General features: G+C 55.1%; 1 protein-coding gene across 1 annotated transcript in view; it reads left to right on the plus strand.

Annotated features, from left to right (window-relative positions):
- The window catches only part of dnhd1 (dynein heavy chain domain 1), a 105271-nt gene that overhangs the window by 62234 nt on the left and 24476 nt on the right, over positions 1-18561 (plus strand). The window contains exons 20-27 of the mRNA XM_031897460.1: positions 832-1120; positions 2170-4681; positions 8307-8491; positions 10475-10661; positions 10744-10846; positions 11452-11601; positions 11749-11931; positions 15188-15619. Coding sequence (XP_031753320.1) covers positions 832-1120; positions 2170-4681; positions 8307-8491; positions 10475-10661; positions 10744-10846; positions 11452-11601; positions 11749-11931; positions 15188-15619 — 4041 coding nt within the window. The remainder of the gene's footprint in view (positions 1-831; positions 1121-2169; positions 4682-8306; positions 8492-10474; positions 10662-10743; positions 10847-11451; positions 11602-11748; positions 11932-15187; positions 15620-18561) is intronic.

Here is an 18561-nt window from a genome sequence, read left to right on the forward strand (position 1 = left end):
AAATCTTCTCCTGTAGCGACCTACCTTCCTCTGTAGATATCCGTCTTCCCCTGTAACAACCTATCTTCTCCTGCAGTTGTCTATTGTCTCCTGTAACGACCTATCTTCTCCTGTAGTGGCCTATCTTTTTCTGTAACAACCTATCTTCTCCTGTAACAACCTATCTTCTCCTGTAGTGGCCTATCTTCTCCTGTAGTGGCCTATCTTCTCCTGTAGTGGCCTATCTTCTCCTGTAACAACCTACCTTCTCCTGTAACAACCTATCTTCTCCTGCAGTGGCCTATCTTCTTCGGTAACAACCTATCTTCTCCTGTAACAACCTATCTTCTTCTGTAATGACCTATCTTCTCCTGTAGTGACCTATCTTCTTCTGTAACGACCTATCTTCTCCTGTAGTGGCCTATCTTCTCCTATAGTGGCCTATCTTCTCCTGTAATGACCTATCTTCTCCTGTAGTGGCCTATCTTCTCCTGTAATGACCTATCTTCTCCTGTAGTGGCCTATCTTCTCCTTTAATGACCTATCTTCTCCTATAGTGGCCTATCTTCTCCTGTAGTGGCCTATCTTCTCCTATAGTGGCCTACCTATCTTCTCCTGTAACGTCTTATCTTCTCCTGTAGTGGCCTATCTTCTCCTTTAATGACCTATCTTCTCCTATAGTGGCCTATCTTCTCCTGTAGTGGCCTATCTTCTCCTATAGTGGCCTACCTATCTTCTCCTGTAACGTCTTATCTTCTCCTGTAGTGACCTATCTTCTTCTGTAATGACCTATCTTCTCCTGTAGTGGCCTATCTTCTCCTGTAACAACCTCATCTGGTTCTATCTTTGCAGTTTGAGAGCCCTCGTTTTGTAGTGCGGTCTCTCATGAGCTCTGGCCAATCTGTCCTGTTGGTTGGAGAACCCGGTTCCGGAAAGACGACATTTGCACAGTCTGTAATTCCTAGGAACATAACCTCCTTATGTATTCCCGTTAACCCCATGTTGCACCCTGATTGTCTCCGTAACCTGATTATTGGGCACCAGGAAGATCCACACAATTTGACCCCACCTAGAGACAAAACTAAAAGCCAGAGATTCCAGCATTTGTTCTTCATGGATGATCTGCACGAAGCCTCGTGGGGTGAGATAGTGTATTTTTCACTATAACTGAATGTGTGTTCTCTGAATTGTGTTTGTATTAGTGGAGCCGGGTAACCGTGTGCAGAATAGAGCCAATTAGGGTAACGCTGGGCAGAATGGGGCCCAATATCCAGGAACTTCTCTGGGTATCTGTGATTATTTGACTGTGGTACATTTGTGTGACTGTGGTGCATCCGTGTGACTGTGGTGCATCTGTGTGACTGTGGTGCATCTGTGTGACTGTGGTACATTTGTGTGACTGTGGTGCATCCGTATGACTGTGGTGCATCTGTGTGACTGTGGTGCATCTGTGTGACTGTGGTACATTTGTCTGCCTGGTGCATCCGTGTGACTATGGTGCATCTGTGCGACTGTGGTGCATCCGTGTGACTGTGGTGCACCTGTGTGACTGTGTAACTGTGGTACATCTGTATGACTGTGCGACTGTGGTGCATCCGTGTGACTGTGGTGCATCCGTGTGACTGTGGTGCATATGTGTGACTGTGGTGCATCTGTGTGACTGTGGTGCATCCGTGTGACTGTGGTGCATCCGTGTGACTGTGGTGCATCCGTGTGACTGTGGTGCATCCGTGTGACTGTGGTGCATCTGTGTGACTGTGGTGCATCCGTGTGACTATGGTGCATCTGTGTGACTGTGGTGCATCTGTGTGACTGTGGTGCATCTGTGTGACTGTGGTGCATCTGTGCTGTGTGACTGTGGTGCATCCGTGTGACTGTGGTGCATCTGTGTGACTGTGGTGCATCCGTGTGACTGTGGTGCATCCGTGTGACTGTGGTGCATCTGTGTGACTGTGGTGCATCCGTGTGACTGTGGTGCATCCGTGTGACTATGGTGCATCTGTGTGACTGTGGTGCATCCGTGTGACTATGGTGCATCTGTGTGACTATGGTGCATCTGTGTGACTGTGGTGCATCCGTGTGACTGTGGTGCATCTGAACGTGATGCATCTGTGTTCCTTTTTCAGTTTGACTCCATACCTGTACCTAGTCCCAGTACCAGCTGACAGTTGTGCCCTGTCTCCCCCACAGACCCTGATTGCCAGACCCCAGCTGCTCTAGAAGCCCTGCGGGATGTTGCCACCAGCGTGGGCAGTAAGTGTGCGGATGCCACCCCTTGGCATAGCTTCCTGGGCACAATCAATTCCCCGGACCATGGATATGACTGCCTGAATCCCAGGCTCAGCCGGCTCTTTATCACAATTGCTCTGCCCCTTTGCACGCCGGGCTCCCTGCAAAGCATTCTGGCCCCACGCTTCTCAAACTGGCTGAAGTTGGCACTGCCCGCATCACAGTTGCGAGAGCTAGGCACAGCGTTGGCACGTGCCACAGAGACTCTGCACCACGAAGTGAGAAGATCCCTCCCTGTGGGGTATCATTTCTCTTTGCATCATGTACACCGGCTCCAACAGAGCATGATCCTGCTGTGCCCATCCCTCGCAGCACAACTGGCATTGCCCAAGGGCACTGCGCCAACAGACCTGCTCTGCACCCAGGCGGTCTCTCGCCTTTGGATGCACGAGGCTTTGCGCACCTACAGTGATGGGCTACCTACCCAAAGAGACAAAGAGTCCTTCTGCAACCTGCTCATAAACTGCACCCTGAGGGCCTTCTGCCCAGCGCCAACTTCCCCACACAGGAACCGCTCATCTGGCGCCCGAACCCTGTCCCCCCCAAACTCTAAGCTGGGGGGCCCACTGTCTGCAAGCCCAGGGACACGCAGGGGGACCAGTTGTGCAAGTGGCACACAAAGTGGCAAGAGGCAGCCTCCAGCAGGGCATGGAGAGAGTGTGCCACCGGCTGTAGCCCCAGGGATAGAAGGTGGAGCCAGCCCTTCTGTGAGTACAAGTGGAGCTCACATTCTCCAAGGGCAGCCTCCAGCAGGGCACGGAGAGAGTGTGCCTCAGGCTGTAGCCCCAGGGATAGAAGGTGGAGCCAGCCCTTCTGTGAGTACAAGTGGAGCTCACAGTGTCCAAGGACAGTCTCCAGCAGGGCATGGAGAGAGTGTGCCACCGGCTGTAGCCCCAGGGATAGAAGGTGGAGCCAGCCCTTCTGTGAGTACAAGTGGAGCTCACAGTGTCCAAGGACAGTCTCCAGCAGGGCATGGAGAGAGTGTGCCTCAGGCTGTAGCCCCAGGGATAGAAGGTGGAGCCAGCCCTTCTGTGAGTACAAGTGGAGCTCACATTCTCCAAGGGAAGCCTCCAGCAGGGCATGGAGAGAGTGTGCCACCGGCTGTAGCCCCAGGGATAGAAGGTGGAGCCAGCCCTTCTGTGAGTACAAGTGGAGCTCACATTCTCCAAGGGCAGCCTCCAGCAGGGCACGGAGAAAGTGTGCCACCGGCTGTAGCCCCAGGGATAGAAGGTGGAGCCAGCCCTTCTGTGAGTACAAGTGGAGCTCACAGTGTCCAAGGGAAGCCTCCAGCAGGGCATGGAGAGAGTGTGCCACCGGCTGTAGCCCCAGGGATAGAAGGTGGAGCCAGCCCTTCTGTGAGTACAAGTGGAGCTCACAGTGTCCAAGGGCAGTCTCCAGCAGGGCATGGAGAGAGTGTGCCACCGGCTGTAGCCCCAGGGATAGAAGGTGGAGCCAGCCCTTCTGTGAGTACAAGTGGAGCTCACAGTGTCCAAGGACAGTCTCCAGCAGGGCATGGAGAGAGTGTGCCACCGGCTGTAGCCCCAGGGATAGAAGGTGGAGCCAGCCCTTCTGTGAGTACAAGTGGAGCTCACAGTGTCCAAGGGAAGCCTCCAGCAGGGCATGGAGAGAGTGTGCCACCGGCTGTAGCCCCAGGGATAGAAGGTGGAGCCAGCCCTTCTGTGAGTACAAGTGGAGAGAGTGTGCCTCAGACAATTGGCCCAGAGAGAGAACCAAAAGGGCAAGAGAGTGCAGTAGAGGACGCAAATGCCTCTCTAGCCCCCAGCACCCCTGACAACTCTTACCCTTCTACTCCATCTTCCACCAGATCCATCTCCCCCACTACCCGCAACCCAACTCCCAACTTTCTGCCGACAGTTGAAGATCTGGAGACCCTTGTGTTTTGCCATGACCTGAGCCCGGGCTGCCCTGAGCGGGGAGAGTGCCCACCCTACAGAGAGAGGGCAGCACAGTGCCCAGATTCTGAGAACCCCCTTAAGCTGATACTTTCCCCCAGTGACCAGTTGCACGTTGCCCACTTATCCCGGTTACTCCGCCTCCCCCAGGGTCACGTGGTTTTGCTTTCTCAGAGTCCTGGCACTGGCAGGAGAAGCTTAGCCAAACTGGCAGCAAGTACAAGCAACTGCCAGCTGCTGGAGCTGAGTGCCAGCCAGAGCCAAGAGGAGCGCCATGGGCTGCTGAGGGGAGCCAGCTGGAGGGCAGGAGTGCTGGGCGGGGCGGTGGCTCTGTTGGTGCCAGAGGAAGTCTCCCAGAATTCCCTGCAGGAAGTGGCGGCTCTGCTTCGGGATGGAACATTCCAAGGGCTGCACAGTGCAGAGCAAGAGGAGAAGGCGCTGCAAGCTCTGCAACAGAGAGAGAGACTGCACCACAGGGGGCACCAAGTGCTACGAGACAGGTAAGTGCCACAAGGGGGCCATCATGCTCCCCCATTATAGTTATATAAATAGATCCGGCAATGTATCACGGTGCCTGTTCCTCACACATAGTCCCACAGACGTCGGTGCCCATTCCTTCCCGCTAGTTAATAAAAGAGGAAATATCCGTTAATTGACGGAAGCGCTTGGCGGATGTAGCGCTATTTGTCCTACACGTATCCCGGTTCCCAGACGGCAACAAAATAGTTCTGTATAAAATATATATACGGAGCCCCATCATTAAAATGTCAGAGTGCGCGTACACGGGGACACATGGGGGACACAAGGGGACACACGGGGACACACGGGGACACACGGGGACACACACGGGGACACACACGGGGACACACACGGGGACACATGGGGGACACACGGGGACACACACGGGGACACACACGGGGACACACACGGGGACACACACGGGGACACATGGGGGACACACACGGGGACACATGGGGGACACACACGGGGACACACACGGGGACACACGGGGACACAAGGGGACACACAGGGACACACGGGGACACACGGGGACACACACGGGGACACACGGGGACACACACGGGGACACACACGGGGACACATGGGGGACACACACGGGGACACCACACGGGGACACACGGGGACACACACGGGGACACACACGGGGACACACACGGGGACACACGGGGACACACACGGGGACACATGGGGGACACATGGGGGACACACATGGGGGACACACACGGGGACACACACGGGGACACACGGGGACACACACGGGGACACATGGGGGACACATGGGGGACACACACGGGGACACACACGGGGACACATGGGGGACACACACGGGGACACACACGGGGACACACGGGGACACAAGGGGACACACGGGGACACACACGGGGACACACACGGGGACACACACGGGGACACACGGGGACACACACGGGGACACACACGGGGACACATGGGGGACACACACGGGGACACACACGGGGACACACACGGGGACACACGGGGACACACACGGGGACACACACGGGGACACACGGGGACACACACGGGGACACACACGGGGACACATGGGGGACACACACGGGGACACACGGGGACACACACGGGGACACACACGGGGACACATGGGGGACACAAGGGGACACACAGGGACACACGGGGACACACACGGGGACACACGGGGACACACACGGGGACACACACGGGGACACACGGGGACACACACGGGGACACACACGGGGACACACACGGGGACACACGGGGACACACACGGGGACACACACGGGGACACACACGGGGACACGGGGGGACACGGGGGGACACACGGGGACACACACGGGGACACACGGGGACACACACGGGGACACACACGGGGACACACGGGGACACACACGGGGACACACGGGGGCTGTATGCGTGGCCCCTCGTCACTTCCTCACAATCATCTTATTGGCGCAAGGCCACCAAACGTGTTGTGCAAACGTGTGTCCCCCCGTGTGTCCCCGTGTGCCCCCTTGTGCCCCCTTGTGTCCCCGTGTTTCCCCGTGTGCCACCTTGTGTCCCCGTGTCCCCCCGTGTGTGTCCCCATGTGCCCCCTTGGTCCCTGTGTGTCCCCGTGTGTCCCCGTGTTTCCCTGTGTGTCCCCGTGTGTCCCCGTGTGTCCCTGTGTGTCCCTGTGTGTCCCTGTGTGTCCCCATGTGCCCCCTTGGTCCCTGTGTGTCCCTGTGTGTCCCCATGTGCCCCCTTGGTCCCTGTGTGTCCCTGTGTGTCCCCATGTGCCCCCTTGGTCCCTGTGTTTCCCTGTGTGTCCCCGTGTGTCCCCGTGTTTCCCTGTGTGTCCCTGTGTGTCCCCATGTGCCCCCTTGTGTCCCCGTGTGTCCCCGTGTTTCCCTGTGTGTCCCCGTGTGTCCCCGTGTGTCCCCGTGTGTCCCCGTGTTTCCTTGTGTGTCCCTGTGTGTCCCCATGTGCCCCCTAGTGTCCCCTAGTGTACCCGTGTGTCCCCGTGTGTCCCTGTGTGTCCCCGTGTGTCTCCGTGTTTCCCTGTGTTTCCCTGTGTTTCCCTGTGTGTCCCCATGTGCCCCCGTGTTTCCCTGTGTGTCCCTGTGTGTCCCCATGTGCCCCCTTGTGTCCCCTAGTGTACCCGTGTGTCCCATGTGCCCCCGTGTGTCCCCTAGTGTACCTGTGTGTCCCCGTGTGTCCCCGTGTGTCCCCGTGTGTCCCCATGTGCCCCCTTGGTCCCTGTGTGTCCCCGTGTGTCCCCGTGTTTCCCTGTGTGTCCCTGTGTGTCCCCATGTGCCCCCTTGTGTCCCCTAGTGTACCCGTGTGTCCCCGTGTGTCCCTGTGTGTCCCCGTGTGTCCCCGTGTGTCCCTGTGTGTCCCCGTGTTTCCCTGTGTGTCCCCATGTGCCCCCTTGTGTCCCTGTGTGTCCCCGTGTGTCTCCGTGTTTCCCTGTGTTTCCCTGTGTGTCCCCTAGTGTCCCCGTGTGCCCCCTAGTGTCCCCGTGTGTCCCTGTGTGTGTCCCCGTGTGCCCCCTAGTGTCCCCGTGTGCCCCCTAGTGTCCCCGTGTGTCCCTGTGTGTGTCCCCGTGTGCCCCCTAGTGTCCCCGTGTGTCCCTGTGTGTGTCCCCGTGTGCCCCCTAGTGTCCCCTAGTGTACCCGTGTGTCCCTGTGTGTCCCCATGTGCCCCCTAGTGTCCCCGTGTGTCCCCGTGTGCCCCCTAGTGTACCCATGTGTCCCTGTGTGTCCCCGTGTGCCCCCTAGTGTCCCCGTGTGTCCCTGTGTGTGTCCCCGTGTGCCCCCTAGTGTCCCCGTGTGCCCCCTAGTGTCCCCGTGTGTCCCCGTGTGCCCCCTAGTGTACCCATGTGTCCCTGTGTGTCCCCGTGTGCCCCCTAGTGTCCCCGTGTGTCCCCGTGTGTCCCCGTGTGCCCCCTAGTGTACCCATGTGTCCCTGTGTGTGTCCCCGTGTGCCCCCTAGTGTACCCATGTGTCCCTGTGTGTGTCCCCGTGTGCCCCCTAGTGTCCCCGTGTGCCCCCTAGTGTCCCCGTGTGTCCCTGTGTGTCCCTGTGTGTGTCCCCGTGTGCCCCCTGGTGTCCCCGTGTGCCCCCTAGTGTCCCCGTGTGTCCCTGTGTGTGTCCCCGTGTGCCCCCTAGTGTCCCCGTGTGCCCCCTAGTGTACCCGTGTGTCCCTGTGTGCCCCCTTGTGTCCCCGTGTTTCCCCGTGTGCCCCCTTGTGCCCCCTAGTGTCCCCATGTGTCCCCGTGTTTCCCCGTGTGCCCCCTTGTGTCCCCGTGTGCCCCCTTGTGTCCCCATGTGTCTCCGTGTGTGTCCCCGTGTGTCCCCCCGTGTGTCCCCTTGTGTCCCCGTGTATAAGTATATAAATATAAAGTATAAGTACCTTGTGCCGACTGCACCCATGTACATAAATAACCAGCCCTGGCTACTGGCCCAGGGGCCTCCCTAGAGGCACACAGATAAGGGCAGTGTATTGTGGCAATGCCAAAGGGCTTATTGTGGCGGTGGGAGGAGCCTGTTGCTACACTGGGAATGGGTGGGTCGGGCAGCGCATAGAAACCTTGGCTGATGTTCCTGGCGTCCCCTTGTTGCTGCACAGGTTCTACCAGCGGGTGCGCAGCAGGGTTCACGTATTGGCCCTACAGAGTGGCCCCCAGCATTGGCACCGCCTTCCCCGCTCCCTGCACCAGCTGGGCACAGTGCAAGCCTTCCACCCGTGGGACCTCCGAGCCCTCACTCACGTGGCCGAGAAGATACTGGGCTCATACGGCCACCGGGCCCTGGGTCAGAACCCTCTCTCCTTATTGCTGTCTCACTCACGACTCTCTAACACTCTCATTTCCACCCAAAGCCCATTCAACCCTCCCACACTCTCTGTATGGCTCCTACTCTCACCCACTCTCTCCTTCCCACTCCCACTCTCTCCTTCCCACTCACACTCTCTCATTCCCACTCACACTCTCCTTCCCACTCACACTCTCTCATTCCCACTCACACTCTCCTTCCCACTCCCACTCTCTTCTCCCCACTCACACTCTCTCCTTCCCACTCACACTCTCTCCTTCCCACTCCCACTCTCTCCTTCCCACTCCCACTCTCTCCTTCCCACTCACACTCTCTCCTTCCCACTCACACTCTCTCATTCCCACTCACACTCTCCTTCCCACTCACACTCTCTCATTCCCACTCACACTCTCCTTCCCACTCCCACTCTCTCCTCCCCACTCACACTCTCTCCTTCCCACTCACACTCTCTCCTTCCCACTCCCACTCTCTCCTTCCCACTCCCACTCTCTCCTTCCCACTCACACTCTCTCATTCCCACTCACACTCTCCTTCCCACTCACACTCTCTCATTCCCACTCACACTCTCCTTCCCACTCCCACTCTCTCCTCCCCACTCACACTCTCTCCTTCCCACTCCCACTCTCTCCTCCCCACTCACACTCTCTCCTTCCCACTCCCACTCTCTCCTCCCCACTCACACTCTCTCCTTCCCACTCACTCTCTCCTTCCCACTCCCACTCTTTCCTTCCCACTCACACTCTCTCATTCCCACTCACACTCTCCTTCCCACTCCCACTCTCTCCTCCCCACTCACACTCTCTCCTTCCCACTCACACTCTCATTCCCACTCACTCTCTCCTTCCCACTCCCACTCTCTCCTTCCCACTCCCACTCTCTCCTCCCCACTCACACTCTCATTCCCACTCACACTCTCTCGTTCCCACTCACTCTCTCCTTCCCACTCACACTCTCTCCTCCCCACTCACACTCTCTCCTCCCCACTCACTCTCTCATTCCCACTCACACTCTCTCATTCCCACTCACACTCTCATTCCCACTCACTCTCTCCTTCCCACTCCCACTCTCTCCTTCCCACTCCCACTCTCTCCTTCCCACTCACACTCTCTCCTCCCCACTCACACTCTCTCCTCCCCACTCACTCTCTCATTCCCACTCACACGCTGTCATTCCCACTCACACTCTCTCCTTCCCACTCCCACTCTCTCCTTCCCACTCACACTCTCTCCTTCCCACTCACACTCTGTCATTCCCACTCCCACTCTGTCCTTCCCACTCCCACTCTGTCCTTCCCACTCCCACTCTGTCCTTCCCACTCCCACTCTGTCCTTCCCACTCCCACTCTCTCCTCCCCAGTCCCACTCTCTCCTCCCCACTCCCACTCTCTCCTTCCCACTCCCACTCTCTCCTTCCCACTCCCACTCTCTCCTTCCCACTCCCACTCTCTCCTTCCCACTCCCACTCTCTCCTTCCCACTCACACTCTCTCCTCCCCACTCACACTCTCTCCTCCCCACTCACTCTCTCATTCCCACTCACACGCTGTCATTCCCACTCACACTCTCTCCTTCCCACTCCCACTCTCTCCTTCCCACTCACACTCTCTCCTTCCCACTCACACTCTGTCATTCCCACTCCCACTCTGTCCTTCCCACTCCCACTCTGTCCTTCCCACTCCCACTCTGTCCTTCCCACTCCCACTCTGTCCTTCCCACTCCCACTCTCTCCTCCCCAGTCCCACTCTCTCCTCCCCACTCCCACTCTCTCCTTCCCACTCCCACTCTCTCCTTCCCACTCCCACTCTCTCATTCCCACTCCCACTCTCTCCTTCCCACTCCCACTCTCTCCTTCCCACTCACTCTCTCATTCCCACTCACACACTCTCATCCCCACTCACACTCTCTCGTTCCCACTCCCACTCTCTCGTTCCTCCTCTCACCCATGCTGATTATTTCCCCATTAGGTTTGCTGCAGGCTGAAGTGTCTCTCTCCAGGCTGATGTCTCTCATCCACGTGACAGCCCGGTGTCACTATGACAGACTGTGCCCCACTCTGCCGCTCATCACCCCAAAAACATTCATTGATTTTATTCACATTTACCTGAGATTTGCTGCGGATCTGAGAGGTCGGAGGGGACAGGAAAGGGACAGGTAAGGGCGGAATGGGCCGAGGGGCAATAGGGGCTAATTGTGATCACGTGGGGGAACTGACGGTGCAGAGCGTTCCCTACAGGCTGGAAGCTGCTGTTTGTCGGGCACAGGAGGTGCAGGAGGAGAGAGAGGAACGTGAGGAGGAGCTCCGAGTACTCAATGACCAACTGCAGTCAGTAGAACAGGTACCGACAGACCAATCACACAGAGTGTTGGGCATTTTGGGAGAGGAAGAGAAAGGGGGTTCTGAAGAGAGAGAGCATGGATTTGCCTCTGGGTGGGATTATACCCCGGGGCCATGAATCCAGAAGAACCCTAAGCCTTTCCCCTGCAGAGCTTTCACTCCAAAAGGTATTACTGAAGGTCCAGTGTACACTTGTGTGATATCACAATGTGTGAAACCATTGTGATATCCATGCTGGGGCTAATGAAACCATTGTGATATCCATGCTGTGGCTAATGAAACCATTGTGATATCCATGCTGTGGCTAATGAAACCATTGTGATATCCATGCTGTGGCTAATGAAACCATTGTGATATCCATGCTGTGGCTAATGAAACCATTGTGATATCCATGCTGTGGCTAATGAAACCATTGTGATATCCATGCTGGGGCTAATGAAACCATTGTGATATCCATGCTGTGGCTAATGAAACCATTGTGATATCCATGCTGTGGCTAATGAAATCATTGTGCTACCCATGCTGTGGATAATGAGACCATTGTGCTATCCATGCTGTGACTGTGGGGTGCTGATCCCCTCTGTACCCCACTAATCTGTTCCCCAGGAAGTGAATGACTGGAGGCAGCAGCTAAAGGAGGCCCGGGACTCCCATGAGCTCCTCCAGGTGCAGCACCAAGAACTGGAGAGAAGTCGCCAATGTCTGGAATCCAAGTTGCACCCCATGAAGAATCAGTGGCTGCGAGATATGAAAGAGGTACCTCTGGGGCCCCCAGTTGGAAACCAGTGACCCAATGCAGCCCACCCATTAGGGGGTCGCTCCTCTCCCTGCTCAGTGCCAATGCTGTAGTGGGAGTGACCCCCTTTCCCTATTTACATATACCCCTATCACCCCTTCACACAGGCTCATCTTAAATGGGGTGCAGCGCAGAGGCAGCTGCAACTGTCAGACCTGGAGGAAATCCGAAGTTACAGACACCCCCCTCCTTTGGTCGTCATGGTAACAAATGCCCTCTGTGCTGCGCTGGGGAAGGAACAGACCTGGGAGGCCGCAAAGCAGTTACTCGCCTCTGAGAATTTTTACCAGGTAAAGACACAATAAAGGGGAGCAAAGTGAGAGTAGGCGGTGCTAGTAAGAGAGAGGGAGGAGACAGAGGAGAGTAGGAGGTGCTAGTAAGAGAGAGGGAGGAGACAGAGGAGAGTAGGAGGTGCTAGTAAGAGAGAGGGAGGAGACAGAGGAGAGTAGGCGGTGCTAGTAAGAGAGAGGGAGGAGACAGAGGAGAGTAGGCGGTGCTAGTAAGATAGAGTGAGGAGACAGAGGAGAGTAGGCGGTGCTAGTAAGAGAGAGGGAGGAGACAGGAGAGTAGGAGGTGCTAGTAAGAGAGAGGGAGGAGACAGAGGAGAGTAGGAGGTGCTAGTAAGAGAGAGGGAGGAGACAGAGGAGAGTAGGCGGTGCTAGTAAGAGAGAGGGAGGAGACAGGAGAGTAGGCGGTGCTAGTAAGATAGAGTGAGCAGACAGAGGAGAGTAGGCGGTGCTAGTAAGAGAGAGGGAGGAGACAAAGGAGAGTAGGAGGTGCTAGTAAGAGAGAGGGAGGATACAGAGGAGAGTAGGCGGTGCTAGTAAGAGAGAGGGAGGATACAGAGGAGAGTAGGCGGTGCTAGTAAGAGAGAGGGAGGAGACAGAGGAGAGTAGGCAGTACTAGTAAGAGAGAGGGAGGAGACAGAGGAGAGTAGGCAGTGCTATTAAGAGAGAGGGAGGGGACAGAGGAGAGTAGGCAGTGCTAGTAAGAGAGAGGGAGGAGACAGAGGGGAGTAGGAGGTGCTAGTAAGAGAGAGGGAGGGGACAGAGGAGACTAGGCAGTGCTAGTAAGAGAGAGGGAGGAGACAGAGGAGAGTAGGAGGTGCTAGTAAGAGAGAGGGAGGAGACAGAGGGGAGTAGGAGGTGCTAGTAAGAGAGAGGGAGGGGACAGAGGAGAGTAGGCAGTGCTAGTAAGAGAGAGGGAGGAGACAGAGGAGAGTAGGAGGTGCTAGTAAGAGAGAGGGAGGAGACAGAGGAGAGTAGGCGGTGCTAGTAAGAGAGAGGGAGGAGACAGAGGAGAGTAGGCAGTACTAGTAAGAGAGAGGGAGGAGACAGAGGAGAGTAGGCAGTGCTATTAAGAGAGAGGGAGGGGACAGAGGAGAGTAGGCAGTGCTAGTAAGAGAGAGGGAGGAGACAGAGGGGAGTAGGAGGTGCTAGTAAGAGAGAGGGAGGGGACAGAGGAGAGTAGGCAGTGCTAGTAAGAGAGAGGGAGGAGACAGAGGAGAGTAGGCAGTACTAGTAAGAGAGAGGGAGGAGACAGAGGAGAGTAGGCAGTGCTATTAAGAGAGAGGGAGGGGACAGAGGAGAGTAGGCAGTGCTAGTAAGAGAGAGGGAGGAGACAGAGGGGAGTAGGAGGTGCTAGTAAGAGAGAGGGAGGGGACAGAGGAGAGTAGGCAGTGCTAGTAAGAGAGAGGGAGGAGACAGAGGAGAGTAGGCAGTACTAGTAAGAGAGAGGGAGGAGACAGAGGAGAGTAGGCGGTGCTAGTAAGAGAGAGGGAGGAGACAGAGGAGAGTAGGCAGTGCTAGTAAGAGAGAGGGAGGAGACAGAGGAGAGTAGGCGGTGCTAGTAAGAGAGAGGGAGGATACAGAGGAGAGTAGGCAGTACTAGTAAGAGAGAGGGAGGAGACAGAGGAGAGTAGGCGGTGCTAGTAAGAGAGAGGGAGGATACAGAGGAGAGTAGGCAGTACTAGTAAGAGAGAGGGAGGAGACAGAGGAGAGTAGGCGGTGCTAGTAAGAGAGAGGGAGGATACTGAGGAGAGTAGGCGGTGCTAGTAAGAGAGAGGGAGGAGACAGAGGAGAGTAGGCAGTGCTAGTAAGAGAGAGGGAGGAGACAGAGGGGAGTAGGAGGTGCTAGTAAGAGAGAGGGAGGGGACAGAGGAGAGTAGGCAGTGCTAGTAAGAGAGAGGGAGGAGACAGAGGAGAGTAGGCAGTACTAGTAAGAGAGAGGGAGGAGACAGAGGAGAGTAGGCGGTGCTAGTAAGAGAGAGGGAGGATACAGAGGAGAGTAGGCGGTGCTAGTAAGAGAGAGGGAGGAGACAGAGGAGAGTAGGCGGTGCTAGTAAGAGAGAGGGAGGAGACAGAGGAGAGTAGGCGGTGCTAGTAAGAGAGAGGGAGGAGACAGAGGGGAGTAGGAGGTGCTAGTAAGAGAGAGGGAGGGGACAGAGGAGAGTAGGCAGTGCTAGTAAGAGAGAGGGAGGAGACAGAGGAGAGTAGGCAGTACTAGTAAGAGAGAGGGAGGAGACAGAGGAGAGTAGGCGGTGCTAGTAAGAGAGAGGGAGGATACAGAGGAGAGTAGGCGGTGCTAGTAAGAGAGAGGGAGGAGACAGAGGAGAGTAGGCGGTGCTAGTAAGAGAGAGGGAGGAGACAGAGGAGAGTAGGCGGTGCTAGTAAGAGAGAGGGAGGATACAGAGGAGAGTAGGCGGTGCTAGTAAGAGAGAGGGAGGAGACAGAGGAGAGTAGGCGGTGCTAGTAAGAGAGAGGGAGGAGACAGAGGAGAGTAGGCGGTGCTAGCAAGAGAGAGGGAGGAGACAGAGGAGAGTAGGCGGTGCTAGTAAGAGAGAGGGAGGAGACAGAGGAGAGTAGGCGGTGCTAGTAAGAGAGAGGGAGGATACAGAGGAGAGTAGGCGGTGCTAGTAAGAGAGAGGGAGGAGACAGAGGAGAGTAGGCGGTGCTAGTAAGAGAGAGGGAGGATACAGAGGAGAGTAGGCGGTGCTAGTAAGAGAGAGGGAGGAGACAGAGGAGAGTAGGCGGTGCTAGTAAGAGAGAGGGAGGATACAGAGGAGAGTAGGCGGTGCTAGTAAGAGAGAGGGAGGAGACAGAGGAGAGTAGGCGGTGCTAGTAAGAGAGAGGGAGGATACAGAGGAGAGTAGGCGGTGCTAGTAAGAGAGAGGGAGGAGACAGAGGAGAGTAGGCGGTGCTAGTAAGAGAGAGGGAGGATACAGAGGAGAGTAGGCGGTGCTAGTAAGAGAGAGGGAGGAGACAGAGGAGAGTAGGCGGTGCTAGTAAGAGAGAGGGAGGATACAGAGGAGAGTAGGCGGTGCTAGTAAGAGAGAGGGAGGATACAGAGGAGAGTAGGCGGTGCTAGTAAGAGAGAGGGAGGAGACAGAGGAGAGTAGGTGGGGTGTGCCAGTTGCAGGAAAAGCCAGAGACAGTGGCACAAGGGGGCTTTTGGGGAGATTATGGGAGGGGTTACAGTAGTCTGCATGGGATAAGGTGAGGGCATGTAAGCTGCTGATACCCCAGTGTTCCTGTGCCCCCCATGCAGGAGCTGCAGTTCTACGATGCACTCACTATGGGCGACGCCCCATTCGCTACACTCACCCGCGCAGTCACACAGCCCCACTTCAGGCCAGAGACGGTGAGCCTTGCAAGTTCAGCAGCAGCTTCCTTGTGTGGGTGGCTCTGCTCCCTACAACACCATTGTGCAGTCCTGAGAAAGCTGCATTCCACCAAGGCCACTCTAACCCAAGTGGAGGCTCAGGACTGGCGCTTGGCCTCGCGTATGGCAGAAATCCGCCTACAGCAAGAGAAGCAGCGGCAGCTGGAGACACAGGCCTCCCACCATCTGCAGGAGGTCACAGGCAGCAGGAGGGCCCTCAGGGGGCAGATTGTGCAGTCACAGGGGAGGCTGAAGGCTGCAATGGAATGTGAGCGCAGAGCTGCCCCACACTTCTCCTGCTGGACTCAAGCACTGGAGGTAATGGCTGTGAGTGGGAGGAGCTTACCTGGCTCTGCCTTTGGGTGTGTCTCTCTCTGAACCCTCCCACACTCTTGGATGTCTCTCTGCAAACACTTATTCTATGATGTCTCTCTGGGACTGTTTATTCTGTGATGTCTCTCTGTGACCACTCATTCTGTGATGTCTCTCTGTGACTACTCATTCTGTGATGTCTCTCTGTGACCGCTTATTCTGTGATGTCTCTCTGTGACTACTCATTCTGTGATGTCTCGCTGTGACCGCTCATTCTGTGATGTCTCTCTGTGACCGCTCATTCTGTGATGTCTCTCTGTGACCACTCATTCTGTGATGTCTCTCTGTGACCGCTTATTCTGTGATGTCTCTCTGTGACCGCTTATTCTGTGATGTCTCTCTGTGACCGCTTATTCTGTGATGTCTCTCTGTGACCGCTTATTCTGTGATGTCTCTCTGTGACCGCTTATTCTGTGATGTCTCTCTGTGACCGCTTATTCTGTGATGTCTCTCTGTGACCACTCATTCTGTGATGTCTCTCTGTGACCACTCATTCTGTGATGTCTCTCTGTGACCGCTTATTCTGTGATGTCTCTCTGTGACCGCTTATTCTGTGATGTCTCTCTGTGACCGCTTATTCTGTGATGTCTCTCTGTGACCACTCATTCTGTGATGTCTCGCTGTGACCGCTCATTCTGTGATGTCTCTCTGTGACCGCTCATTCTGTGATGTCTCTCTGTGACCACTCATTCTGTGATGTCTCTCTGTGACCGCTTATTCTGTGATGTCTCTCTGTGACTACTCATTCTGTGATGTCTCTCTGTGACCACTCATTCTGTGATGTCTCTCTGTGACCGCTTATTCTGTGATGTCTCTCTGTGACCGCTTATTCTGTGATGTCTCTCTGTGACCGCTTATTCTGTGATGTCTCTCTGTGACTACTCATTCTGTGATGTCTCTCTGTGACCGCTTATTCTGTGATGTCTCTCTGTGACCACTCATTCTGTGATGTCTCTCTGTGACCGCTCATTCTGTGATGTCTCTCTGTGACCGCTTATTCTGTGATGTCTCTCTGTGACTACTCATTCTGTGATGTCTCTCTGTGACTACTCATTCTGTGATGTCTCTCTGTGACCGCTTATTCTGTGATGTCTCTCTGTGACTACTCATTCTGTGATGTCTCTCTGTGACCGCTTATTCTGTGATGTCTCTCTGTGACCACTTATTCTGTGATGTCTCTCTGTGACCGCTTATTCTGTGATGTCTCTCTGTGACCGCTCATTCTGTGATGTCTCTCTGTGACCGCTCATTCTGTGATGTCTCTCTGTGACTACTCATTCTGTGATGTCTCTCTGTGACCGCTTATTCTGTGATGTCTCTCTGTGACCACTTATTCTGTGATGTCTCTCTGTGACCGCTTATTCTGTGATGTCTCTCTGTGACCGCTCATTCTGTGATGACTCTCTGTGACTACTCATTCTGTGATGTCTCTCTGTGACCGCTTATTTTCTGATGTCTTTCTGTGACCACTTATTCTGTGATGTCTCTTTGTGACTGCTCATTCTGTGATGTCTCTCTGTGACTGCTCATTCTGTGATGTCTCTCTGTGACCGCTGATTCTGTGATGTCTCTCTGTGACTGCTCATTCTGTGATGTCTCTCTTTGACTGCTCATTCTGTGATGTCTCTCTGTGACCGCTCATTCTGTGATGTCTCTCTGTGACCGCTGATTCTGTGATGTCTCTCTGTGACTGCTCATTCTGTGATGTCTCTCTGTGACCGCTCATTCTGTGATGTCTCTCTGTGACCGCTTATTCTGTGATGTCTCTCTGTGACCGCTTATTCTGTGATGTCTCTCTGTGACTACTCATTCTGTGATGTCTCTCTGTGACTACTCATTCTGTGATGTCTCTCTGTGACCGCTTATTCGGTGATGTCTCTCTGCGACCGCTCATTCTGTGATGTCTCTCTGCGACCGCTCATTCTGTGATGTCTCTCTGTGACCGCTCATTCTGTGATGTCTCTCTGTGACCGCTCATTCTGTGATGTCTCTCTGTGACCGCTCATTCTGTGATGTCTCTCTGTGACTGCTCATTCTGTGATGTCTCTCTTTGACTGCTCATTCTGTGATGTCTCTCTGTGACCGCTCATTCTGTGATGTCTCTCTGTGACCGCTGATTCTGTGATGTCTCTCTGTGACTGCTCATTCTGTGATGTCTCTCTGTGACCGCTCATTCTGTGATGTCTCTCTGTGACCGCTTATTCTGTGATGTCTCTCTGTGACCGCTTATTCTGTGATGTCTCTCTGTGACTACTCATTCTGTGATGTCTCTCTGTGACTACTCATTCTGTGATGTCTCTCTGTGACCGCTTATTCGGTGATGTCTCTCTGCGACCGCTCATTCTGTGATGTCTCTCTGCGACCGCTCATTCTGTGATGTCTCTCTGTGACCGCTCATTCTGTGATGTCTCTCTGTGACCGCTCATTCTGTGATGTCTCTCTGTGACCACTCATTCTGTGATGTCTCTCTGTGACCGCTTATTCGGTGATGTCTCTCTGTGACTGCTCATTCTGTGATGTCTCTCTGTGACCGCTGATTCTGTGATGTCTCTCTGTGACTGCTCATTCTGTGATGTCTCTCTTTGACTGCTCATTCTGTGATGTCTCTCTGTGACCGCTCATTCTGTGATGTCTCTCTGTGACCGCTGATTCTGTGATGTCTCTCTGTGACCGCTCATTCTGTGATGTCTCTTTGTGACCGCTCATTCTGTGATGTCTCTCTGTGACCGCTTATTCTGTGATGTCTCTCTGTGACCGCTTATTCTGTGATGTCTCTCTGTGACTACTCATTCTGTGATGTCTCTCTGTGACTACTCATTCTGTGATGTCTCTCTGTGACCGCTTATTCGGTGATGTCTCTCTGTGACCGCTCATTCTGTGATGTCTCT

The sequence above is a fragment of the Xenopus tropicalis genome, chromosome 2 (genome assembly GCF_000004195.4).
Source record: "Xenopus tropicalis strain Nigerian chromosome 2, UCB_Xtro_10.0, whole genome shotgun sequence".
NCBI classification, from domain to species: Eukaryota; Metazoa; Chordata; class Amphibia; order Anura; family Pipidae; genus Xenopus; species Xenopus tropicalis.